This window comes from Pistacia vera, unplaced genomic scaffold, assembly GCF_008641045.1.
Source record: "Pistacia vera cultivar Batoury unplaced genomic scaffold, PisVer_v2 Contig778, whole genome shotgun sequence".
Lineage (NCBI taxonomy): Eukaryota > Viridiplantae > Streptophyta > Magnoliopsida > Sapindales > Anacardiaceae > Pistacia > Pistacia vera.
This window is the reverse complement of record NW_022196643.1, coordinates 44,787-71,536: the sequence shown is the minus strand read 5'-3', so window position 1 is coordinate 71,536 and position 26,750 is coordinate 44,787. Positions and strand designations below refer to the sequence as shown.

The 26,750-nt window shown below is 36.1% G+C and overlaps 2 protein-coding genes across 2 annotated transcripts; both read left to right on the top strand.

Annotated features, from left to right (window-relative positions):
* Positions 1-6,174: 6,174 nt before the first annotated feature.
* Positions 6,175-8,898, top strand: LOC116116511 (multiple organellar RNA editing factor 2, chloroplastic-like). The gene is made up of 4 exons (XM_031402577.1): positions 6,175-6,666; positions 6,780-6,877; positions 7,010-7,075; positions 8,488-8,898. Exons 1-4 carry the CDS (start codon positions 6,248-6,250, stop codon positions 8,628-8,630), a joined length of 726 nt encoding a protein of 241 aa, XP_031258437.1. The 5' UTR covers positions 6,175-6,247; the 3' UTR covers positions 8,631-8,898.
* A 1,810-nt stretch (positions 8,899-10,708) lies between these two features.
* LOC116116486 lies at positions 10,709-25,839 on the top strand. Its single transcript, XM_031402553.1, has 10 exons — positions 10,709-10,835; positions 12,174-13,933; positions 14,041-14,172; positions 22,007-22,078; positions 23,187-23,228; positions 23,429-23,518; positions 24,020-24,127; positions 24,246-24,338; positions 24,484-24,563; positions 24,660-25,839. The coding sequence occupies exons 2-10, from the start codon at positions 12,398-12,400 to the stop codon at positions 25,417-25,419; spliced, it is 2,913 nt and encodes a 970-aa protein (XP_031258413.1). The 5' UTR covers positions 10,709-10,835; positions 12,174-12,397; the 3' UTR covers positions 25,420-25,839.
* The last annotated feature ends 911 nt before the right edge of the window (positions 25,840-26,750 follow it).

The window sequence follows — 26,750 nt, the reverse complement described above, 5'->3', positions numbered from 1 at the left end:
TTTACATATCAAAGAATACGTCTAACCATTTTAAAATGAACTATGGTAGGAGCATGCATAAATTGAGATATATAATTAACACTAAATGTGAGATCTAGACGTGTAAGAGTGAGATACTGTAATGCTCCAACAATGTTTCTAAAATAGCTTTGGTCTTCCAGAAGCATGTCCTCATGAGAATATTTCGTTTTTGCTTCTAGAGATGTACTCATAGGCTTACAGTCAACCATGTATGTTTCCTCAAGTATGGTAAGAGTATAATGAGCTTGAGAAAGATGAAGACCATCAGGTGTTTGAGAAATTTCGATGCTGAGAAAATGATGGATAGGCCCTAAGTTTTTCATTGCAAACTCACTACTAAAAAGCTAAATGAAAGAGGCGACAAGCTCATCAGTTGATCCTGTAAGAAGCATATCATCCACATAAAGAAGCATATCATCCACATAAAGAAGCAAAATTAGTGAACCATGATCAGAATGATAAATAAACAGAGATGTATCGGCTAAACTGCAAAAATATCCATATTGAAGAAGAAAGGAACTAAAGCGATCAAACCAAGCATGAGGCGCCTCTTTTAGCCCATAGAGAGCTCGTTCGAGTTTACAAACATGAGTTGAATGTTATGGATCAGACAATCCTAGTGGTTGTGCCAAGTATATTTCTTCAAAAATAACACCATGCAAAAAAGCATTTTTGACATCGAGTTGTTGAATAGACCATTGTTGGACAAGAGCCACAAATAGAACCAATCGTATAGTCCCCGGTTTGATGATTGGAGAAAACATTTCAATGTAGTTGATTCCGTCAGTTTGATGATTCCCTTGTGCAACTAAGTGGGCCTTGAGACGATCCAATGACCCATCAGGTTTGAGTTTTGACTTGAACACCCAATGTGATTTAATAACATGCATAGATGCTAACCGTGGAACAAGTTGCCAAGTTTTATTTTTTTGTAATGTTGCAAGCTCTTCTTCCATAGCAGCTTTCCAGCCGAGATGAGCCAATGCTGATCTTATGTTGCGAGGCTCATGAGGAACCGTTGAAGACATGACTATCATTGCATACTTTGGATTAGGTTTAATGACACCAAGTCAAGAGCAAGTGACTATGGAATGAGAAGGTTGCACAACTTCATTATTCTGTGGGAAACTTGTGAGTTGTGAAGATGAGACATTTGATAATGGTAGGTATGTAAGATCATTGAAAGAAAGCATTCTTGGACTGTTATCTGCAGGTGGAATGATTGAAGAAGGTGGACTGGAGATAGGAGTCGATTATGATACATTAGAGTTGTTAGAACTGTCACCACTTAGCATGTCTAAAGTGAAGGATACAACAGAAGGTAAAGGACTTAAGCAAGGTGGCGTATAAGATGTTGTACCTGTAGAATAATCAATGTTAGGTTTCAAAAGCCAAGTGTCAAAAATACTAATAGCATGAGATGAATCAGGAGTGAGTGTTGTGGAACAAGAGTTCTTATAAGGAAAAAACAATTCATAAAAAACAACATGTAGAGAAACAAAAAAAATTTCTACTAGTAGGATGAAAACACTTATATCCTTTATATGTATCACTGTAGCCAACAAAAATACATAGAATTGATTTAAGATCAAGCTTATGATGTTGTGTGTCTCATGTATAAGGAAAACATTTAGAACCGAAAACTCTAAATTAATAATACACAGGATGAGTTCCATGCAATAAAAAAAAATAGTTTCAAAATTAATCGTCGATGACAGTAACTGATTGATCAGATAGACAACCATAATGAAAGCTTCTACCCACAGAAATAAGGGAGCACCACAATGAAAAAGCATGGTCCTTCCTAATTCTCAAATAATTCTATGACGTTGTTCAACTATACCTATTTACTTAGGAGTATAAGAACAGGATATTTGATGAACTATCGCTGTTGTCAAAAAATGAGATGTCAATCTAGAATTAAGAAACTCACCTCCACTATCTAAATGAAAAATTTTGATTTGTTTATTGAACTATCTTGCCTAGGGGTGAGCAGTTTTAGGTACCCTGCATTTTTCAGAAAAACCAAAACCAAAACCACACAATGTAGGTTCCCAAAAAAAAGGAACCGAAACCAACAAGTTCTGGTTCTTAAATTCAAGGAATCGAAACCTGAAATGCAGGTTTAGGTTCAAGTTCCGGTTCCTTACCCAAGTACCCTATAAAAAATCAATTACCCCCTATTAGTTTAAAAAATGATAAAAATACCTTAAAAGTTTACAAATACACCCCTAACAAATTAAGAAAACCTACATTTAGTAATTTTTAACTTTTGATTACTCATTCATTTGTGTCCAATGTGACTCATAAATCCTCTAATCTCTAGGCAACACTTGAATTCAATCAATTCATCAAAATTCACATAAAATTTCCTAATTAAAACCAAAACACAAACAGGCTCCAAGCCAGGTACCCGCTTCAGGTTCTTTTCCCAAGTTTCGATTCTAGTTTTGGTTCCGGTTCCTAAACCAGAACCAGAACCTCACAATGTCAGTTCCAATAAAATGGAACCAGAACCTACCCAAACAGTGTCTGTTCTGGGTAGATTCTGATTACGGTTCTACCCGCAGGTTTCGATTCTACTCGTTACCCATGCTCACCCCTAGTCTCGTTCTCACCACATATTTTTCAAAAACTAAATATGCATAAAAAAAAACAGAGGAATAATCCATGTATATTTAGAAAAATCATCTGCTAAACAAGCATAATATTTAAATTTTGCAATAGATAAAACTGGAGCAGGATCCCACAAATCACAATGAATTTTATCAAAGACAACAGTACTTGAATGTGTAGAACAAGAAAACGGTAATTTGCTAAACTTTCCTAATTCACAACTATCACAAAGATGTTAACTTTGATAGCTCCTATAACTTCAATTAACCACTTATTTTTTAATAATTGTAACGCTAAAGATTATGGATGTCTTAAACGTTGATGCTAAATTTCTGCTGAGCCGGATTTAAAACGATGAGAGAAAGCAATTCCGGCGAGTTGGAGAGAACACAAAGATCACCCTTGCATCTCTCTTTTATCATCAGTTGTCTTGTTTCTTGTTCCTTAACACAAAAATCAACATCAAAAAATTCACAATTGACAGGAAATTGAGTAGATAATTGTCTAACATATAGTAAATTCTTAGTTAAATTTGACACTAATAGTACATTTTGAAGAGGTAAAGTAGCCGTATTTTGTTTTATACTTGTATCACCAACTCCAGCAATAGGCAATGAAGATCCGTCTCTAATAATCACTTAATCAAATCCCAAATATTTGTGACTATTAGACAACATACCTGACTTACTAGTTATGTGATTAGAAGCTCCAGTGTTAGATGTCCACCATATATTAAAAACAGCATTGTCTAAGGTAAAAGCTGCAAGAGCTTGAGGAATCTCCTCATTCTAATGACACTTTTTGGGTATCCACCAGCAGATCTTGGTAATATGACCCACTTTCCCATAGTATTGGCATTGCTTTTCACAATATAGATTTCTTTCAGCAGAAGTCATGCAACATTCACCTGGCGGTGGAGGACAACGTTGTTGAGTGGAAAAAGTAGGGTTATCTGTGAAATTCTGATTTTGGTTCCTTGGTTGTTGTGCTTGGAATCCACGTCTAGCGGATGTGAACTGTTGTGAGTTACCATAATATCCTAAGAAAGGATGTTGTGTGCGATGTTGATGTTGGCCATAAAATGTCAAATGAGGAGTGAATTGTGAAGTTGGAACATCTACACAGTTAGGGAACCAACTGTGTCGCTGATCAAAGTTTTGAAGTTGTGAGACCAGTTCAAAGTATGATGGTCGTGGAGGCTTCAGCTTGGTAGTTGTGAAGGTTTCATACTGAGGGTCGAGACTAGTGAGAAGGCAAAAAACTTTGTCTTTGTCAAGAACAGTTTTCCTAATGGTTGCAAGGCTATCACATAGTCTTTTGAAGGTACGAAGGTGTTCCCCAATGGTGTTGTAATCTTCTTTGCGTAGATATGTTACCTGTTGACGTAATGCGAATTCGCATTCTTGCTAATCTTAAGCATATTTGCTTTTGAGTGCTTCCCATAATGCATGGGTTGTGTCTAAGCTGACAACGAGTCCAAGAGTTTCTTCTAAGAGTATTCTAATGATCCACCCACAAAGGAGAAAACCAGAATTTCTCCAAGCAATGAAGTTATCTATTAGTTTTGGTATAAAATTTTCTGCATTTAGAGTGTTGGTTGGATCAGGTGTGGTGTATTTGGTGGGAGTAAGGTTTTCATTAGTGAGATGGCCAACCAATTCTTGGCTTTCTGCAAGAGCCAAGGCTTGTTCACGAACAGGTAAGTCTGATTGTGATGAAGTTGCCAACATTAAGAGATAGTGAAGTCATGGTGGAAGAGAAGAGTGTGTTGTGTTGTGCCGAGTGCTCACAATGGCTCTGATACTAAGAAGAGAATTAAAAAACTATGTGGTTTTGTTCTTTGTTGAATGAAACATATTACACTCTTAACATGAGCATTGTTGATACAATGATTTATATATAAAATAAAGAAATTAACAACTTGCATTATTTACATAAGAACTCTATTGCTGAACAGAATGCACCTGGACTTGAATTTGATCTGATGCGTTATTTTCGAATGTCCAACGGATCCGATAGTGCCGGTGATTCATGCATGATCTTCTCATCTTGTTGGACTATATTTTTGGTTTGAATTCGTTGACCCCAAGTCTTCTTGATCACTCAAATTTTCTCCACAGATTTTGAGATCATTGCAAGGATTTTCATCCTTATCACTCCAAGATTTCTCCATTGATTTTGAGATCACTGTGAGGATTTTCATCCTTATCACTCCAAGATTTCTGGGACTCCTTATCACTCCTTTGATCCGCAACGATTTTGGTGCCAAGCTGTAAGATATTGCTAATAAAATAAAGCTCATTCAATCTTGGCAATGTCCATGTTCAAGTCTCTACCATGACAGGGTCTTTGGTAGAGCTATGACTCAAACCGACTTGTGAGTTGGTCGAGCTGGAGCTTGAGCTACTTGAGTTCCAGTTCGAGTTGAGCCCGAGTCACCCATTACTTGGCTGGAGTGGCTCGCAAGCCTATAAGAGCTCAAAAGGGAGGTTTATGCAACTATGAGGGAGGTTTATGTAATTTTTCATTTTCCCAAATGTAAAATCCAAATTCTATCGATTGAACCTTAAACGCAATTCAATTTCAATTCTCAAATCGCGACAGACAAACCCTTTCTCGATTCACCGCAATCATTGTGACTCCAATAATTGAGATTCTTAACTGAATTCGCAGACCCGATGACGCATGTCCTTCAATTTTTGCGTCCTCTCTTTTTCCTTCTCTTGATTCCCGAACTCTACATGTTGTGTATTTGTTGTATATTACTATATTTGTTGTTTATTTGTTGTAAGATTGCTATTTGTTCTTAAAGTAAAGATTGATTACTGGAAAAGAGATATTTTTATGTTTGAAAAAAGGCCATACTCAACTGCTCACCACCCGTTTGGAAAAAGGCCTTACGTGTTCTTAAAGTAATGAGATAAGATTTTTATAATTAATATAAAAATTATGATTTTTTCTATCAAGTTCAAGCTCGAGCCCCATTTTTTCTATCGAGCTCAAGCTCCACAACTAGAGTTCGATCGAGCTCGTGCTATTCCTATTTGTGACGAGTCAAGCTCAAGCTTCTGAAAGCTCAACTCGGCTCAGCTCGATAACACCCTTACTCTTTGGGGGCAGGATGGCATAGGGGGTTCAAAATCATTTATCAAACAAACATAATTTGGTATGAAACAAAAGTTTATAATAAATGGGGAAGTTGGATTTGTAGTTTAGAGTTTATGGTCAATAAAAATATAAAATAAAAATGTACAAAAAAGAAATGTTATTTCTGATAATGATTTTCTATTTAAAGGTAAAATTGTCCAAACAATAAAATTCTAGGGGTGGTTAAATAGGAGCCACTAAAATAAAAGGTGTGTCTAAAAATCATTTTCCATAACAAAATTCAAAAGACAAAAATTGAAAGTGTAAAGCAGCCTCAAGTATGTATGTGTTTTGTCGTCTTGGGCAAGCCCAAGCCCAATTCACAGCCCAAACCAAAAGCCTATCACAAAGACCTTAAACAAAAAAAAAAAAAAAGATAGATACCCTATGTACCTTACGAAAACCCTCATCTTCATTCTTCTCTCCAAAACCCTCGTTTCAATCTCACTCTGTGCAACAAACAATGGCTCAAACCCTAACACGCGCTATCACCGCCCTCTCCACGCGCCACTCCAAAGTCACTTTCTTACTTTCCAAGCGCCTCCACTCCACTGTTACCATCACCGCTCCTCCGCCCCTTCCTTCTCTCCTCTTCAGCCGTCGCTCTCTCGCTCCTCTCGCCCACGCTGTCCAAAGAATCTCACCCTCCACATGCTTCTCCCAAATACGATGCCGTGTCAACCGCTCCGGAAGCTCCGCCTACTCGCCTCTCAACTCCGGTTCCAACTTTAGCGACCGGCCTCCCACTGAAATGGCGCCGCTGTTTCCGGGCTGTGACTACGAGCACTGGCTGATTGTGATGGACAAGCCCGGTGGTGAAGGCGCAACTAAACAGCAGATGGTTGATTGTTACATTCAAACCCTAGCTAAAGTTCTTGGAAGGTAATGGTTGAATTTTATTACTCCAAAGATTGGGGATGTTACTCGTTTCATTTTTTTTTTTTTTTTTTTTTTGGTCCGTTTTATGTTTGATTACATACTTGTTTGCGTATCAGTGAAGAGGAAGCAAAGAAGAAGATCTACAATGTTTCATGCGAAAGATATTTTGGATTTGGCTGTGAGATTGATGAGGAGACCTCAAATAAGCTTGAAGGTATATTTGAATTTGCTCCAGTTCATCTGGTGATTTTTTTATTTTATTTTATTTTATTTTTTTTATGTTTTGTTGCTTATTTAACGTATTGATTATTAAACCTGTAAATGTATTTGATTTGTTTGTAAACAGGCTTGCCTGGTGTCCTGTTTGTGCTTCCGGACTCTTACGTTGATCCTGAAAACAAAGATTATGGCGGTAAGATAATTTGAGATTTACTCTTTGCTGATGTTGTTTTATTATAACTTTGCTCATTTTGCATCTAAATTAGTATTTTTATGTGTAGTTGAAAGGTTTTATGAATTGCATACATATGATGATGGTGGTTTGTTAAATGTTCGTACGGAAATGATTAAGTCCATCTTGGCAAAGCTAAGGAGTCTTAGCAGACAATGTTTGGCTTTGAATGCTAATGGACTTAAATCAAATATCCCTCTTGACTGTTCTGTGCTTTCTGTATTTCATGGAGCTGTTGATCAGAAGGGGAGAAACATGATGTTGCATATAGATTACGTTATACTATTCTCTCTTTCTTGCTATTTATCCATCTGTAATTGGGATAGAAGATGAGTTCTGCAGTCTCCCTATAATTGACAATCATGTTTAAAAGATAAATCCAACAATGGTGTTTTGACGCTTCAATTGAAATAATTTGTCACTGATGACAGTGTATGCACATTTCATTTAAAGTCCATCTTGGCAAAGCTAAATAGTCTTATCGAACAATGTTTAGCTTTGAATGCTAATGGACTTAAATCAAATATCTCTCTTAATTGTTCTGTACTTCCTATATTTCATGGAGCTGTAGATCAGTAGAGATGAAAAATGATATATGGTATTTGAATCATACACTGACCGATACGGAAATCTTTTCAGTGACATAAACCACACACTCACTGATACGTAAATTTTTTCAGTGAGATAACCTATACACATACCACTGTCCCATGCTGACACTATGAAGATAATTATAAAAAACTTAATTTTGTGCTTATCAATTGCAAGGGTTGAAGTGCTAATTATTTTCGAATAACATGCAGTGTCAAATAACTTGTATTGTTCTTTTTTCATCCCAGTCCATCTTGGCAAAGCTAATAGCCTCAAATGGGTGATGCCTGGCTTTGAATGCTAATGGACTAATATCAAATTTCCCTCATTGTTTATTCTGTGCTTTACATGTAGAGTTTCAGAATCCTTGGAGATGATACATATATTTTGACTGTGTTCAGCGAAATTCTTGTTTAGGCATCAATCATTAAACATCAAACTGCAAGTTGCCCAAATTTTTTTCAGCATGATACCTGAGTTTTCTTTTGTTTAGCTTTCTATGTATCATTAAAACGTTGAAATATTTAAATCTTCAATTTGGAAGAGGTTTGAGTTCTTATTTTTTTCAGCATGATACCTGAGTTTTCTTTTGTTTAGCTTTCTATGTATCATTAAAACGTTGAAATGTTTATATCTTTAATTCGGAAGAGGTTTGAGTTCTTATTTTGTTGCACTGCTTCTAGTATGCTTAAAATGTGATCACAAGGTGGTATATTTTGTCTGGTTTGTTCAGGTGTTACTTTCACGATTATGATTTTCATGTCTGCCTACTTGTGTTGCAGCTGAGTTGTTTGTGAATGGAGAGATAGTTCAAAGATCACCTGACAGACAGAGGAGGGTGGAACCACAGCCCCAGAGAGCACAGGACAGACCAAGATACAATGACAGAACCCGATATGTGCGTCGCAGAGAAAACATGCGTTGAAACACAAAATAGGGAAGCTGGCTGTATAGAGTAATCTTGGAGTTGGAGGCAACAAGGGAGTGGGAGCTTTTCTATTGGGTTTATGGTTGAGAGAAGACTTAATCCTTTCCAGGAGTTGAACTTTAAATATGGATTAATTATTTAATGTTTGTGGTTTGAACACTATCGGATGCTATCTTGCTGAACTCTTCTGAGGTTATTGTTAAACATGTCATTTGGGATGCCTGAATGGGTATTTTGATAAATGATCAACTACTATTTGCTAGTTTGTTGGCTCTTGATGCTGTAGTGCAACTGGATTGATATTAATATAATCAGTTAGAAACTTCAGTAGTAATTTGGAATGTTCATCAATAACTTTTACTTCACCATTTTAAAATCTTTAAGAATAATTGACATTAACAAATATGAAGGGGGAGAAGAGAAATAAAAATTCAGGCTACGAATTTCTTATTGTGAGCAATTCTATGAATTTATCATTAACTGAAGATTTTTCTTTTAACTCTTTACCAAATTATTTATAGGATTTTTCAATCTACTTATTCTAATGAGCTTTTAATTCAGACGATTATATTTTAAATTAACAATACTAATAGGTATATAATCCTGAGTGAAACTTATATGTTAGAGCATCTTTAAGTACTCTTTATTTTAAATAACATCTTTTATATAAATAAGAGCATATTTAATGGTGTTCTTTATTTTAAAGAGTATATTTTAAAAAATAAAGAACATTTTTATTAATTTTTAAATATAAAGAACAAAATTTTATTCAAATCCAATAGATTCTCTAGATGTGGAAAGTAGGAGTGGAAAAAAAATCGAAAACCGTACCGAATCGTAAAACCAGACCGAAACCAGTCCGAAAATTCGGTTTTTTTCCGGTTTCGGTTTGCCATATTTTGTAAACCGAATATTCAGTTTGGTTTCGGTTTTTTGAAATAACAAAAATGGTTAACCGAACAGGATTTTTAAACCGGTTTAATGAATAAAAAAATAATTTTATATTTTGCGCATTTTTAAAAAAAATTATCCCTAGGTCTTCACTAATGTAATTTTAAATTATTAATACTTGATGTACATTAAATTATATGAATTCAAATTATTCAATTACAATAGATATAACTTTAATTCAAGTTAAAAAAAAAAAACCTCGAAAAGAAAAAATGGGTCAAAGTGGAGGGTTTGACCGAATTGGGCCGAACAAATGTAGTCTATCATAATTAATCGGTTAACCGAACTGAATTGGATAAATTTTTTATAATAAAGAGTTTAAGTCATATAAAAAGTCATTTGAAGATGTTCTTATTTACGTAAATTTAGCAAATCCACGTAAAACCAAAATATAAATGATTTATTTGAGTTTTTAAGTATTTTATAATACATTTCTTTATTAAATGTTAAAACAAATTTGACTTTGCCCCATATGTAAACAGGAGTGGGTGAGTTCGGGTACCAGCCTTTTTTTCAAGGAATTGGAACCAGTCGGTTCTGGTTTCTTAATAACTGGTTCACGTTCCAGTTTCGGTCTCGGATACTCGAGAAAATTACGAAATGGTTTTCAAAATGACAAATAAACCCTTGAAAATTACAAATACACCTTTGTCTGTTTACAGAAATTACAAATATACTCTGCAATCAGATTACAAAAATAACAAATGTTCCGACTTGCAAGTGTTGTTCCCGAAATTAGAATTACATAACATTTGAAATATAAAAATTGAGGCCTGACTTCCTATTTATTTACTTTTACCCAATCATATCACTTTTGAATTAAATAATTTTAATTGCTAATTGTCTATATTTTACATTATATTATATTATATGTTCAGTGGTTTTTTTTTTTTGGAAAAAAAATTGCATACTTTTTAAATTTATTTGTTGAATTTCGAAGCATACATTAAAAATTACATAATGGAACTGTGTAAAACTCAGTTCAGGGAAGAAACCTTTTTCTTTTTTTAATTTATTTTAATATTCTATCTAGGAAAAAAAAAAAATGTGGTGTTAAATTGTAAATAAAAGCATATGACATGTCAAGCAACCGAGTGCAAAGTATCTACAGAAGTGACCGACGGGTAACAATAGCACAAAGCCTTTCTCTTAGCAGATATCTGTCTTTGCAGTTGTAGGTTTCGTCTGTCCTTTCATCGTTCATTTGGAAACTGGAGAGTCTCAGTGCATCTCTTCATTGGCATTTACGAGGTACTACTTTACTTGCAGTAACTCTTTCTTTATTTATTTTCAATTCCATATTCTTCAATACACGTCTGTATAAGTATTCATCAACGTATAGGAGCTGATTTTTGTGATTGCTTTTAGAAAATTTTTATTTTAATTTTTCCGCCTGCTGAGTTTTTTCTGTTTCGTTTCCTGGAAAATGGAGCAAGATAAAGTATAAAGAAAAAAAAAAAAAACAATTTTCTATGTGGTACTGAATAGAAGTAAAATTTGAAGTTAAGGATGAGTTTTGTGATCGTATTTAGTTTTCCTTGGGTGAGTTGTATGAGTCCCTTATGTTGAAAATCTGGATAAGTCTCTTAACAATAAGGTTTAGGTTGTAATATGTAGTTTCTTAGTGGATGTAGTAATTTAGCAAATAATTTGTAGTATAAAATGTATTATGGATTCTTGAAACTTCTAAGTAATTGAGTTTGTTGGATTCAATATTGTTCAAATTAGAGTAGATCAGATAACCCTAGGTTTCTAATCAAGCAAGAACACAACAATCAATTATGAGTAATCAAAGAACATAAAGAGAAATAGAGAACACACACAGATTTACAGTGGTTCGGTAATCAAATGTGATTACCTACATCCACTCTTCAGGGCAGTAAAGAAATTGCACTAACAGTAGAAATCTTACAGAGTTTAATTGCTCCTGTTTACATGAAGATCTCCAGGAAAACCCCTCTGTGATACACCCGAAAAAGACCCAAATATGCCTCACCTCTCATACATTTAAAAGCCAAAAAATCAACAGCCATTTATACACAAAGAAAGGAATAAAAGAGTAACAAACTAGACTCACCATCACCGTTTGATTTTATCCAGCGATCTTCAAAGCTCCAACTCAACCATTTTTGTAACAACCTTTCTCTCTCTGTAACCAAGAGAGAATAATCGCGAAAGAACAAAAATGGGCAGAAGCAATTAGGTCTAACAAGAATCCCAATTGGGAAATTCCAGAAATGTCCCTGCCTGTCTCCAAAAATGGCCTTTGACCAAACATATTAGAGGTTGACCTTCCACATAGGCACAAAACAGGTGCCACATCACCACAGAGTTTTTCAAAATTTTGATACAATGGCCATGACATGAATACATAATAGGAGTGTAGTGCACTATTGTTTATTTTTGTTGTCTTGAATTTATTATTATTGACTGTGAAAGTTGGACTCAGGTCCACTAGTTTGACATACATACAATAAATATACTATTATATCAAACTATTATGATGGTGTTAAAGATTATGATTTCGCCCTTTTCCTGCCTGTTACCTGATTTCACTGTTTTGACTATCTTCTTCGATGTTGCATTCAGAGAGGCTGCAAAATTGTTAAAAACAGGTAGATCGCTTGCTAAAGGGATTGATACTCGTGACCAAAGGCACCTCTCTTTCCCTGTGGGTGCAGTGATATTCAGACAGAGGCAGTCTGTAAAAATTCAAGGCTTTATTGGCAAATCTCTGTGTTAAACTGTCCTCCTTCGCTTTTGTCTTTAATGCTTTCTATGCTTGACTATTAATAGTTGGTGCACTGGCCAAGATGAGTAGATCTGGTCGTAAAAAAGAAAAACATGGAAGAAGTGGTGACCTTTCCTTAGATAACTGCAATGATGGAACTGCTGCTCGAACAAGGCCTCTCAGTTTTGATGAGATAATAATTATGAGGAAAAACAAGAAATCGCCTGAAGAAGTTAAAGAGGGAGCTACAGGAGCAGGGAATATATCAGGAGATTGTACTATTGAGAATGTTTCTAATCATCGTGAATCTGAAAGGCATCACAGACACAATAAAGATTCTTCCCATGGTGTTGACAAGCACTTGTCACGGGAATTTGTGAAGCTCGGTTCCCGGGGAAAAGAAGATGGCATTCCCCCTAATGATAGCAACTCAGTGAGAAGGAGAGAGAGAGAAAGCCGTGAATCAGAAAACAAACTTAGGGATGACAGTTTAGCTAAACCTAAACATAGAGAAACTCTTCGATCAGAAATCAGATTGAAGGATGGGAGTCTAGCGAAGGAAAACAATAGTGGAGAAAGTCGTAGATCAGAAATCAAGTTGAAGGCTGAAATGAAAGAGAAATTCACCAAAGATAAAGGCAAGGTTGACACAAAAATTCTTGGCCTGGGAAAAATTTATGAGCAGTTGAGTGAAAATTCCAAAGATGAAGCTATAAAGAAGCATTCAAGAGATTTAACAGGAAAGAATAGACATGAGGGCAGAAGTGAAGAGAAGTCTGAAAGAGAAAGCAAGAGAAAACATCGAAGTGGAGATGATGAGAAAAATGGAGATAGAAATGCTGTGAAGAAACAGGAGCTAGGTAAACGGCGTGATTCAGATAATTCAGAGAGAAAGGAAAGGAAGGAATCTCCAAAATCTCGTTATGGGGAATCAAGGTTGAAAAGGAGGCGATCAAGGAGTCGAGAGCGTGAGGAAAGAAATAGACGGTCTATTTCTGTCTCACCAAAGGCACATAAACATACATCTTATCATGGACGAGAGCATGAAGAACTCTCTGCACATTCTTCTAAAGGCAGGTCTGAAAGACATCATTCTGATATTGACAGGAGCAAAGGAACCAGTAATGGATCGAATAGTCACTATAGGCGGCATGGTGGATCCACAAGTGGCCTTGGTGGTTATTCGCCGAGGAAGAGAAGAACCGACGCTGCTGTTAAGACTCCCTCCCCCATTAATCGCTCACCAGAAAAGAAAAGTGCCAAGTGGGATGTCGCACCAACAGAAACAAACACTATTTCTGATTCAGTTCCATCTACTTTCCAGATGTCAAACCAAAATGCATCTTCAAATGAACATGAAGTGGTCAGAGCTACTCCTGTCACTTCAACTGCAGTGAAGCCTCTCGATGTGGCTTCAGTTACTGCTTCTTTGACAAAGCAAAATATCTCCATTGACTCTCTTCAGCTAACACAAGCTACCCGGCCTTTGAGGAGCCTTTATGTAGATAATGTACCAGCTTCAGTCTCTGAGAAAGCTGTGATCGAATTTCTTAATAATTTCTTGCTTTCATCTGGTGTTAATCAGACTCGTGGATCACAACCTTGTATTAGCTGTGTTGTAAGTGTTGAATATATTATTTGAGGATGTACTTGTTATTTTTGAAATGTACATTATTACACATTGCAATCTGATTTGGCTCATAATCTTTCTAATCCCTGATACAGAAAGACAAAGGTCAAGCTCTTATAGAATTTCTTACACCTGAGGATGCTACAGCAGCACTTTCTTGTGACGGCAGTTCCTTCTTTGGCTCCATACTCAAAATCAGGCGCCCCAAAGACTTTGTTGAAGTTGCAGTAAGAATGATAATTTTTATCAACTTATTATTCTTCTATTTTTTTTTTTTTTTTTTTGGGTTTTACTGGCTCAATACCCATTCTCTTTTTTCTATTTTTTGTTTGATAAGAAGCAAGACACCATTTTGATTTATTCTTGTGCATTATCGAATTTGATTACATTTTACACATAAATATATTTGGGGGGGCCATATGGTGACAAATTGATTTAAGCTGTCAGCAATAGTTTCTGTAGTTATCTGTTTGATTGCTTGTAATTATTGCACATACATATACCTGTTATCTCTTTGAATTAATTAAGAAGTTGCTCTTTTTTTTTTTTCGGTTGGGAGGGCAGGGGAACTTAACAGATTTTCGCTCACCTTTGAAAGTGATCTAGATAAAGTTGGGGTTTGTCACATTATTAATAGGCCTTTTTGTTGTTAATTACTGTTGGATAGTACTGTCACAGGCATAATGAGGTGCAGGTCCGTACCAAAACTTATTTTAATGGGTTCAAGGAATCAAAAAGCAGTATAAAAAGCCTAGTTCACCTTTAATTTACCAAAGGGTGGTGCTCTGGTGGCAAAGCCAAGCTCAACCTAAGCTACAGAATTGTTGGAATGGGCTATAAGGCAAGGCTTTGAAATTAAATATTCTAAACTGAGCTAGATAGACTTGCCTGCACTGCAGGAACAGTGGCAGTGTGAAGAAAAAACCATTAGTGTACTAATCACGCTATCTTTGACATTTAACTTAGCAAAAAGATAAAATATTCAATATATGCTCCTGTAGTTCATGCACTTTATAGTGAAATATGCTGCCTGGTCTGTCTGTTTGGTGCATGAGTAAAAAGCATATGTTATAAATTTCATTTATTTATGTTTGATTTTATTGTGCTTCGTACTAATCCCACTAAAATCTTTTTTCGTTAAAATCTCTTTTATAGATAGAGTTTGTGGTAGAAAGTATAGTTGATAACACAATCTAACTATAATTTAGATGGAACTAATAATGCTAAGCAAGTATCTTTATGTCACTTTGATGCAACCATCAATTAGAAACGTGGCCTTCATCCATTATTGTGATTTTTCCTTTGATCAGCTTTCAAGTGGAAGTGGTGATGTAGGACAACCTAGAGATATTAGGGATCTATTGTAATCTCTAGGTTTTGTTTTTATTTCTTTCCAGGTTTAAATAAAATAAAACTTTCTTGTTTGTGTTGATCATCTCTCCTATTAGGGGGAGATTTTATTTCCTCCTATAATGTTATTTTATTTACTACTTATTTGTTTCATTTATCTAATTTATGATTTGGCTCTATAAATGAAGGCCAAAATTATTATTGTAGGATGATTTGAAAATATGAAATGATAATAACTATGCTTCCTCCCCCAATTTCTATCTTCTCCCCCCTTCCTTCAAAGTTCTTCCTCCCTCCCCAGCGGCGGCCCCCAACGACCCCCCCTCCCCCTTTTTTTTGTCTTCTTATTAGTTCTCACCTTTCTTGCTTTCTCTCCCTCAAGTCTATCCTTTCTGTGAAGAAATATTTTCTTGTATATTCATAATGAGATGTACAATAAATTTATAGCAAAAACAAAAAACGAATCTAGGAAGAAGATAATTACATTCCTAATATAATTGATCTGATTCCTAACCTAATGTAGAGAATAATCTTATTTCCTATTTTACACTTCATCCCCTATTTTACACTTCAACACTCCCCCTCAAGCTGGAGCATATAAGTCATATGCACCAAGCTTGTTACAAATAAAATCAACACGAGAACCCTTGAGAGACTTAGTGAGGATGTCTGCTAACTGGTCGTTGGAACTGACATAACTAGTTGCAATATCCCCTGATAGAACTTTCTCTCGAACAAAGTGACAATCTATCTCTACGTGTTTAGTCCTCTCATGAAACACTGGATTTGAAGCAATATGAAGGGTAGCCTGGTTATCACAGAGTAACTTCATTTGTGATACTTCGACAAATCTCAACTCTTGAATTAGTTGTTTTAACCAAACAAGCTCACAAGTGGCCACGGCCACTGCACGATACTCTGCTTCAACGCTTGACCTTGCAACAACCGCTTGTTTCTTACTTTTCCATGAAACTAGGTTTCCTCTAACAAGGACACAAAAACCTGAGGTAGAACGTCTAATAGATGGAGATCCTGCCCAATCAGCATCTGAATATCCGATAATATGTGAATGGCCCTTATTTTCATACAGTAAGCCTCTACCTGGTGCTCCCTTGATATACCTTAAAATCCGAACAACTGCATCCCAATGACTATCACATGGAGTTTGAAGGAACTGACTTACAACACTGACAAAAAAGGAAATATCAGGTCGGGTGATAGTAAGATAGTTACGTTTTCCAACAAGTCTTTGATACCTTCCAGGATCAGCAAGAGGCTCCCCTGTCCAGGTGAGAGTTTCAAATTAGGATCCATAGGACAATCTATTTGTCTGCAATCTGACATCCTTGTTTCCTCTAGAATATCCAGTGCATACTTCCTCTGAGATATAACAATATTAGATTTGGACTGAGCGACTTTTATGCCAAGAAAGTATTTGAGTAGCCCTAAGTCTTTCGTCTAAAAGTGTTTGAACCAGTGTTGCTTCAACTATCCAATGCCATCTTGATCACTCCTTGTAATGACAATATCATCGACATAGACAACCAGATAGATACATTGCTCTGGTGATGTATGTCTGTAGAAAACAGAGTGATCAGACTCACATCGAATCATACCAAACTCTTGAATAACTGTACTAAATCGTCCAAACCAAGCACGAGGAGATTGTTTGAGGTCATATAGAGAACAACGAAGTTTACATACCAAACCAGACTCCCCTTGAGCAACAAAACCAGGAGGTTGCTCCATATAAATATCTTCCTGAAGTTCACCATGAAGAAAAACATTCTTAATATCCAATTGATGCATAGGCCAGTGTCGAATGACAGCCATAGCAAATAACAACCGGACGAAAGACATCTTAGCAACAGGGAAAAAAGTGTCAAAATAATCTGTCTCATAGATCTGAGTGTATCCTTTGGCCACTAAACGAGCTTTCAGCCGATCAACCTTACCATCTGGACCAACCTTGACAGTATAAATCCACTGACAACCAACAGTCGAATGACCAGGAGGTAAGGAAACTAACTCCCAAGTATGATTATGATGCAAAGCCGACATTTCATCAACTATTGTCTGACGCCACCCAGGGTGAGAAAGTGCCTCATGAACAGTGCAAGGAACAGAAACAGAAGATAGGGTGGATACAAAGGCATAATATGAAGGATATAAACGACGATAACTCAAAAAATTGTAGATGGGATGAGGGTTGCGTGTAGACCGCATACCTTTACGAATAGCAATGGGAAACTGATCTGCTGGAGACAGGACCGTGGCATTGGAGGAATTGGGCACAGGACCTGCAGTGACATGGATCTTAGGAACGGTAGCGGGAATATCAGGATCACCTGTAAAAGGAACAAGACTATTGTCGACAGGAAGAGTGGTATTAGTAGTAGACTGAGGTATCGAAACAGATGAAGGTGGGATGGCAACATATGGAATTGGTAGAACATCTACTATCGGATCAGACTCCACTGGAGGATGAGGAAAAAATTGAGAAGACTCAAAGAACGTAACATCAGCAGAGATGAAGTAGCGATGTGTGGTGGGAGAATAACACTTGTAGCCCTTCTGAAGACGTGAATACCCTAAGAAAATACATTTCATTGACTTGGCTGACAATTTATCCTAACCAGGAGAAAAAATGTCAACAAAACAGGTGCTCCCAAAGACACGCGGGGGAAGAGAAAATAATGGAGTATCAGGGAATAATATGGAGTGTGGAACCTGGTCTTGTAAGACAAAAGAAGGCATGCGATTTATTAAGTAATAGGCGGTTAGAACTGCGTCAGCCCAAAACCGGAAAGGGACGTGGCTATGTAAAAGAAGAGTGCGAGCAGTTTCAATGAGGTGTCTATTTTTACGCTGAGCAATGCCATTCTGTTGGGGACTATAAGCACAAGAAGACTGCTGAAGAATTCCCTGAGATGTCATGAATTTGGTAAAGGAATCAAAGAAATATTCACGAGCATTATCACTTCGTAATTTACGAATGGTAGTATTATGTTGAGTCTTAATTTCAGCACAAAATGATGAAAATATGGAAAATAATTCAGAACGAGAGCGCATAAGAAATAACCGAGTGCACCGGGAATAGTCATCAATAAATGTAACAAAATATTTAAATCCCAAAGTAGAGTTAACACGACAAGGACCCCACACATCTGAATGCACTAACTCAAAGGGGGACGCAGCCCGTTAATTGACACGCTTTGGAAAAGAACTATGAGTATGTTTTCCAAGCTGACACGACTCACAACTCAAGGACGATAATTTAGATAGACTTGGGATCATTGTCTGAAGTTTGGAAAGACTAGGATGGCCCAAACGATTATGAAGGAGACTCGGAGACAATGCATGCTGTAGATGGGATATGGAGATGATAGAGACCCTGTGACTCACGTCCTGTGCCAATCATCCGTCCCGTGTCGCGATCTTGTATAACAACAGAGTTAGTATCAAAACGATTAGAGCAATTTAAGGAGCAGGTAAGTTTACTGACAGACACGAGATTAAATGGACATTTGGGAATATAAAGTACAAAGTCTAATGCTAAGGAAGGGAGGGGTTTTGCACATCCAATAGTTTGAACATCGGCTTTAGACCCATTGGCTAAAGCAACAGGAGGTAAAGATACAGTATTTGTAATCTGAGTAAGTAAACGAGGGTTACCAGAAATATGATCCAAGGCACCTGAATCTAGGATCCAAGGTCCTAAAGCGGAAGACTGAGAAAGGCAAGCAACTGAATTACCCGTTTGAGCAACGGAGGCAATGGTTGAAGAAGACTGCTTACTGGCCTGATACTGTAAGTATTCATCATAATCAGTGCCTGTGAAAGTTAAGGATTGCTGAGTTGGCACTGTAGAGGACTTAGAATGAAGCTCAGAGTGATTAGCCTGAGCAATATTAGCAGCTCGAGTAGGTTGACCATGTAACTTAAAACAGTTCTCTCTGGTATGCCCCCACCGATGACAGTAACTACACTTGGGCCGATTTTCTCTGCCACTTCGATCGCCCTGTTCTCGAAAAGTGTGGGACTGAGAAACAAGGACTGAAGAGTCACATGGGGAATGCACAGTGGTAGGGGAGGAAACCCGAAGTAATCTGGCAAACACTTCATCAAGGGAAGGCACGGTGGATCCAAAAAGAATTTGATCTCGAACATGTGTAAGATTTTGACCTAAAGCTGCAAGTGTTAGTTATTCTCCTCAGCTAAGAAAAACTTGATTCCTGGCAAGTAGACTGGAGAAGTAGCTCAATCAAGCGAATGTTGCCAATTAGACGAGAAAAAACCAAAATTGATCTTGAATGGTCATTTGAAAGAGATTACTTCATGTAAAATCTTGAAATTGCATTCTAAATTAAGTTAAGAGAGTTACATTTAATAGAAAGTCAAGGGGTTTTATTTATTTATTTATTTATTAATATTCAAAGCAAATTGAGATTGGGCTTTGATATCAAATGATGGGGATTAGGAAAGCTAGAGTAAAGCAAGAAAAGGAAGAAATAATAGAAAAGATAGACTTGAGGGAGAGAAAGCAAGAAAGGGGGAAGTAATAGAAGAATAGAAAGACTGAAAAGGAAGGGAAGAAGATAGAAATTGGGAGAGAGGCATCTTTATCATCAATTTATATTTTAAAATCATCCTACAATAATAATTTTGGCCTTATTAATAACATTAGGAAACAAATAAATAGTAAATGAAATAACCCTAAAGGAGGAAATAAAATCTCCCCCTAATAGGAAAGAAGATCAACCCAAACAAGGAAGTCTTCGTTTATCTAAACTTGGAAAGAAAATAAAAACAAATCCTAGAGATTACAATAGATCTCTAATATCTCTAGGTTGTCCTACATCAAGTGGTCTACAATATGGTTTTGATTGACTCATGTAGTATTTTTTAGGTGGGAGCTGTATATAGACTGTTTGCAAAAGATTACTGGCAATACCTAAAGTTAAATTAAAATTGAGAGAAATGATATCCATTGATAGGATTAGTTGATTAACAAGGTTATAATGTTAATTGTCACATTACTTTTATTGATGGCCTTTTCCTCTTACCCTCTCTTCTTTTTCAAGTTTTTGAGCTCTAAAATTTATTACAAATTTGAATTTCATGAGACAACTTTTTGATTCTAAAATTATGTTATATACAATTGTAATTTTTTGAGATTTCTGGTTAGAATCTTCGGAAGTCATTTCGAGGCTTTGACTGATTGGATCTTGAAAATGTTTTAATCAATTGTAGAGTCTAGCCACATATGTTTGACCACCCTCTTCCAGAAGTCCTTGTTATGCTAGGGCAATTTCAGCATTTTGAAAGTCGAAAACAGTTTATGTATTGAAGCTTACAAACTTCATTTTGTTCTGAACGTTCTTGGTTGCTTGGGTGATGGATTTCAACTCTGAGTCCGTCTACTTACATGTTTGAAATTGTAGAATATGGAAGTGGCTTGGTTATAGTCCTCAAATTTAGAAGCCAATCTTGATTGATTCTCAAACTTCAAGCTGGGATCTTTTGCTGGTAGCTTAATAAGCTTTCTACTGCACATAGAATAATCTGTTTGTCCCGCTATGTGAGATGTTTCTGACTGGCATGTTGGAATCTCTTAAATAGGGTGTTTATGTTGGGTGTGTCGTAATTCACGTCTGGATGGTGATGAAGCTGTATCCTAAATAAGAAGATTCCCTGGTGTAATGACAAATTTGATGCACTTCAAGCTTATTTTCTAGCAATGATTTTGGGTCATTGATCTAGGCTATTCAACAGTAACTTTTTAAAATGATATGTGGTACAGTATCTGCTTTATTTGATGTTGAACTTTTAAATTGATCTTGAGAGGTTTTTTTTTTTTTTTTTAATGACTGTTGATTCTTTGGCTGTTGTCTGAATGCCAATGTTTTTTATTATATGATTCAATATTTGCTGAACAGATATAACAATTACTATTTTGCATTCATTATTTATCCTGTTGACACTTGCATGTGGTTGCTCCAACTTTTTTAAAGTTAACCCCCATCCTTAAATATCTTTAATATTAGGTTTTCTAAGGATGTCTTTTCTGTGTGTTGATCTCTTGTCAGAAGGCTATGTATTACAGTTTTTCTGCTTAGCATGTTTATATAAAATTACCACGTTATATAAAGAAAGAGAAAGAGGAAAAATGACTGTAACGGGGGAGATCTATGAGGTCTGGAGGGAAACTATTTCCTGTTTCATATTTTTGCTTCATGATAATTTCCTTCAGATTGTTTATTTTAACATAATAATTAGGTTTAAAATAAGTTCATGGAAGTCATCCAAAATTCGAAATATAGAGTGTCTTATCCTTGCCGTCGTGCAGCTAGCTGAACATTTATAGAATTTACCATCCACTGAGATCAAAATTATAATATCTTTGATGTTAACGAACTTTAGAGTATTTTCCTTACATGGGTTGTTCAATCATGTGATGAAAATTTAATGGAATTCATAATTGTTCAAAATTTCACTTACTCTTACACCTCTTTCTCTTGAGCTGTCATTAAACCTTAATGATTTATATGCTATGTTTAGGTCTTTCTATTTCATTATAAAAGTTGAATAATTTCATTATAAAAGTATTTCATTCAACTAGTACTTTCTACTGCTGCTTTGCAGTTTCTGAGGTATATTGTGGTTACTATCCATGTAGCAGGTTTTCAGACAGTTGCTATTTTCATGCAGAATGGTGAAGCAGAGAAATCAGTGGCAGCAGTTGATGTAATAAGTGATACCGTGAAGGATTCACCTCACAAGGTATGCATTTGAAGTAGCATAAGTTAGATTCAATGTTGGGAATTCATATGTACTGTATTTATGCAGTGGAGGTTCCTAAATCTCATAGTCATAAATTGGTTTTATTTATTTTCCTTTAAATGTGGCTAGACCGTCTGTCTTTTTTGCTGGGATAACAGCTTCCTTAGGCATTAATGAAGAATTAAGATTCATTGTACTATTTCCTTTTTTCTCTTTTCTGTAGTCATTTCTGATACTTCAGTGGTAAGACATTTGCTATTTGTTTCTTTGAACAATACTTTATTAGTTTATTCTACTTGTGAAGAAAAAAAATTCTGGCTTACATTGTTTTGCCTGTTGTTAATGAAAAACAATAATTTTGGTGTCAATGTAATTATTTATTGGAGCACCTCATTTTCTTTTTCTACTAGAAAACTATAGTTGAGTTGATGATGACATGGAAGGAGGCTAAAATCTGAAAAAATAAAAGTGAACCAAAAACTTAGTTAATGAAATGCTTGAACAGGAAATCATATATTTCAGGCAATGGAATAAAAGATGGCCCAGACACAGAAAATCTAATTAAAATATGTTAGTTCTAGGACAGCTATTTTGTCTTACAGCATATTAAAGGACCCCAAGTATCTAAAGCTTTGAGCTGGCATTAGATTGGAGTTTTTGCGAGTATACTATAAAATCACACTGGGCTTTTATCAGGTTTCCATAAGGTGGATATCCTAATCTAATAAAAATGTCATGAGAAGCGCAAGAGTGGATTGGAGAAAGGGAGCAAGAAAAGTTTATATGTTATTTACCTAGTCGCCTAACGCATTTGTATTTTGGGGTGGTGGTTTGAACAGATTCCTTTCCTTGTTATGTGAAGGTGGGACATGCTGCTGGTTAAATTCATCTCCCAGATAAATATAGGTCACCAAGTATTGCTAAGTCACTGTAGTTCCTGAGATATTATTGATTCATTGAACTTCCTTGGAATTTTAAGAGGAAGCAAATATGTATTATGTTGTCTGTTTGAGCCCGCGCCACTTGTTAAATGTTGTTAATGTTATACTGTCTAATAAAATATTTGGCATCTTTTACTGACTTTTTATCTTTTGCATTGTTGGTGCAGATCTTCATTGGTGGAATTTCGAAAACTTTTTCATCTAAAATGGTAATATGATTTCAAATTTTTTGATACTTTCTAGGTGATATTGCCTTCACAATGACTTACATTCCCATTACTGTGCTCCCTCTTGCTCTCACTTCAAACCCTTTCCTGTTCTCTCCTTTTTGCATCCTTTTCCCTTTTTGTTAACATTTTCCTATTATTAATCCCTTGAATTAATGTCAACTCATATGATGCTTTTCTAGATTATGGAGATTGCTTCTGCTTTTGGACCTTTGAAAGCGTATCACTTTGAGATCAATGAGGATCGTGATGAACCATGTGCTTTTCTGGAGGTAATAGAGCATGTTGGTGCGTATGTTTTTCATTTGTTTTTGAGAATGAATTCACTAACAGGTAAAATTTGTGTGGTTAATTTGATAGTTTTATCTGTTTCCAGATAGTGCTTCTTTAAATGATCAGGTTTCGCCTGTATTTAGTTCATACAGTAATAGGGATCAGATTTGCCTTATTTTGAATTTGGTATTAGCTATTCTTGGAGGGAGCTAATTTTAAGTGTCTTGTACACTGATTAGTTGCATAGTCCATGTGCTCTTCTGATGTTCATTGGCTTTCTGAGAGATATTGTTTTTCAATTAACTCATTAAGCTAGTCAGTCTGATTCTGGTTGATTGCTTCCATTGTATGGTCTTGAATCTGTTAAATCTACTGTCTGCCATGAATTTGTTTGTTTGTCTTTATATATATCATCACTTCTTTATCCGTAAACTCTTTTTTAACTTTTACAATAAATCTCCGTTCTCCTCTGACATTGGGAGTTGTGGTCTATGACACAGTATGTGGACCAATCAGTTACTCACAAAGCTTGTGCGGGTCTCAATGGCATGAAGTTGGGAGGGCAAGTACTGACTGTAGTTCAAGCTGTTCCAGATGGATCATCCTTGGTACTTTTTTAATATCCGTTCTTATAAATTTTGAGTGGGGACTGCAATCAGTTCTCTTTCATTATTTCTTATTTTTCATGTGAAACGTGTTCTAATTATAAGGAGCAACACATACTAGGAAAATAATGGAAATTCACCATTCTGTGGGATCCCTGAGCATGCGATTCCACTGCTTGAGAAGCCCACTCAAGTCCTGAAGCTTAAAAACGTGGTATGTTATTGAATATATATGTTGTTTATTTTGACTATTTATACTGTTTGTTTCTTCCCAAATCTGATATTCTTTTATTCATGATTAATTTACTCAATATTCTTCTAATAAAATTTTGTGTTTTATTTTTTTCAATGTTGATTAGTTCAAGCCAGAAGGCCTTTCATCTTTATCTGAATTGGAAGTCGAAGAAGTACTGGAAGATGTGCGGTTAGAGTTTGCAAGGTGTGTTGAATAACATTTTTCCATTTGAATTTTCATCCACGGTTTTATAAGCCAAATGATTGATATGGAAGTCATATTTGTAAATTAATGCTGCAGGTTTGGTACTGTTAAATCTGTTAATGTTGTCAAGTATGGAGATATTCAGATTGACAACCCAAACATTTGTGAAATCAGTGACAATGTGGCATCTGCCAGAGTCGAGCAAAACTTAAGATGTGTCGAAACAAATGAGAAAGCAGAAAGCTTGGAAGAAGCTATTTGCGACCAATCTGAAGGAATTAAGGGATTAGAGTCTCTAGATGATGCCAGAGTTAAGGAAATTGAGGGAAAAAGAGTTAATGATGATAACCTTGTGGGTGGCTTAGTGGTGGATGAGCCATGCCCACTGGATAGGCTTGACAATAACATGGCTGCTGAAGGCCTGGCCCCAGAGAGCCTGTCTAAATCACTTTCTCAAGAAGTCTCTGAGCAAACAAACACCTTGAAGGATGATTCATGCTGTCATGAGGACAGAGGTGCTTGTAGTATTGAAACAGACAACATCAGTTTGGAAAACAAACCATCAGCTGAAGTAGAATTGAATCTTGATGAAGTCAACAGAAACTTGCAGGAAGCCTCTGTGGGATTGGATGAAAGTGTGGAAACACATTCAGATTCTATTGAGAATGGTGGCAAAGAGAAACGGGATAATAATCTTGCACGCATATTCGAGCAAGGCTCTGTTTTTGTGGAATATCGGAGAACAGAAGCGTCATGCATGGCAGCACATTGTTTGCATGGACGGTTATTTGATGACCGGATTGTGACAGTGGAATATGTCCCTCTGGATCTTTACAAGAAAAGGTTTAAAAAATGAACCCATTTGGGAAAATTGCAGTCAGAGATAGGAGATAGAATTGGTTGGCTTAATTTCATCCTTAGGTGCCATTGACTACAGTATTTAAAGTTTGCCAAAATTTGACCCTTTCCCGGATGATCTTTATGGGATACCAACTTGAATAGCTTGGATTTTGAATCCTTCAAAAGGGATGGTTGGCTTCATCTGGCAAAGTGGAGCATCTTTACGTAAAATGGCTGATGGCAATGGTTGCATGAAGTATGTCTGAAAGTGGAGGTGAGGTGAGTAGATGCAGTTTTAGTTTGATTTAGGTTATGGACATTCCATGTATTAACTTTATTTGTGAGGTTGTTTGAATTTTGATTCATTTGTATTTTATAGATGTTGTATCTTTTACTATTGGTCTGGTTACACAGTTAACAGCATAATCTTAAAGATGAAAGCTGGTTTCTTTTTTGTTATTGCGTTTGCGGTTAATGCTTGAATTCTTGTTTGTAACTTAATTGATTTTACCCCAAAAAAAAAAAAAAAACGAGAATGCTTTATGAAGCCATAGTAACCTCATTATTGATGTTTTAATAACCAACCCGTGGTGAAACTCGACAAAGTGGTTGGGTCTCGGGTAGATCAATTAAACTAGTTTGATCGGTGGGTCAAACTGACCGGTCTAGCTGATGTCCAAAGGTTTGAAATTCAATGAAAATTACATATAAATTCCTATAGGTTTGAAAACTTGAAAAAACATTCCAAACAATATCGTCGACATTGATGACCCAGGCCAAATAGGTACGGTTTCCAACAATGACAACACTCCTCATCATTACAAAAACACTCTCTTAGTCTCCTGTCCAAAACCCATCTCACCCTTCCCTCATTCACTTCGCCAATCGTCAACAACATACCATTGTTTTTGTTGATTGTTATTTGCCTTTTTTGGTTGATTCACTCACCAAAAATCACTCGCTTCACCACCTTTAGACTCAGTGGCACTCCCACTCCAAAAGCCTCAACATAATTGTCGATCATCGTCCATAATCCTAGAGTTTATAATGAATAGTTAAAAGTGATAATCCACGATTACCTGTCCAACGAAGGCTCCAAGTCCCGGTTGAACGGGTTCAACCAATCAGGCCAGACAAGGTTTCAAAACACTTCTCGTTATAACATTTTCTTAAGCAACAAACAATAAATTAAACTTTAGAGACTAAAAATTTGAGACATGTCGTTATAACTTATAATCCAAAGCAGCTTTTGAAATAAATATATTTCATTGATTTGTTCGACATTAGAGATTTGATGAAACAGAGAAACCACGTTTTCAAAATCATTTTCTATGTGTTAGTGCACAA

Bases quoted from the DNA above. Each gene is read 5' to 3' on its own strand.
- LOC116116511 (XM_031402577.1), top strand. From the start codon at position 6,248: ATGGCTCAAACCCTAACACGCGCTATCACCGCCCTCTCCACGCGCCAC. The intron at 6,667-6,779 runs GTAATGGTTGAA...TTTGCGTATCAG, and splicing joins CTAGCTAAAGTTCTTGGAAG to TGAAGAGGAAGCAAAGAAGA. The intron at 6,878-7,009 runs GTATATTTGAAT...GTTTGTAAACAG, and splicing joins GACCTCAAATAAGCTTGAAG to GCTTGCCTGGTGTCCTGTTT.
- LOC116116486 (XM_031402553.1), top strand. From the start codon at position 12,398: ATGAGTAGATCTGGTCGTAAAAAAGAAAAACATGGAAGAAGTGGTGAC. The intron at 14,173-22,006 runs GTAAGAATGATA...ATTTTCATGCAG, and splicing joins AAGACTTTGTTGAAGTTGCA to AATGGTGAAGCAGAGAAATC. The intron at 24,339-24,483 runs GTATGTTATTGA...AATGTTGATTAG, and splicing joins TCCTGAAGCTTAAAAACGTG to TTCAAGCCAGAAGGCCTTTC.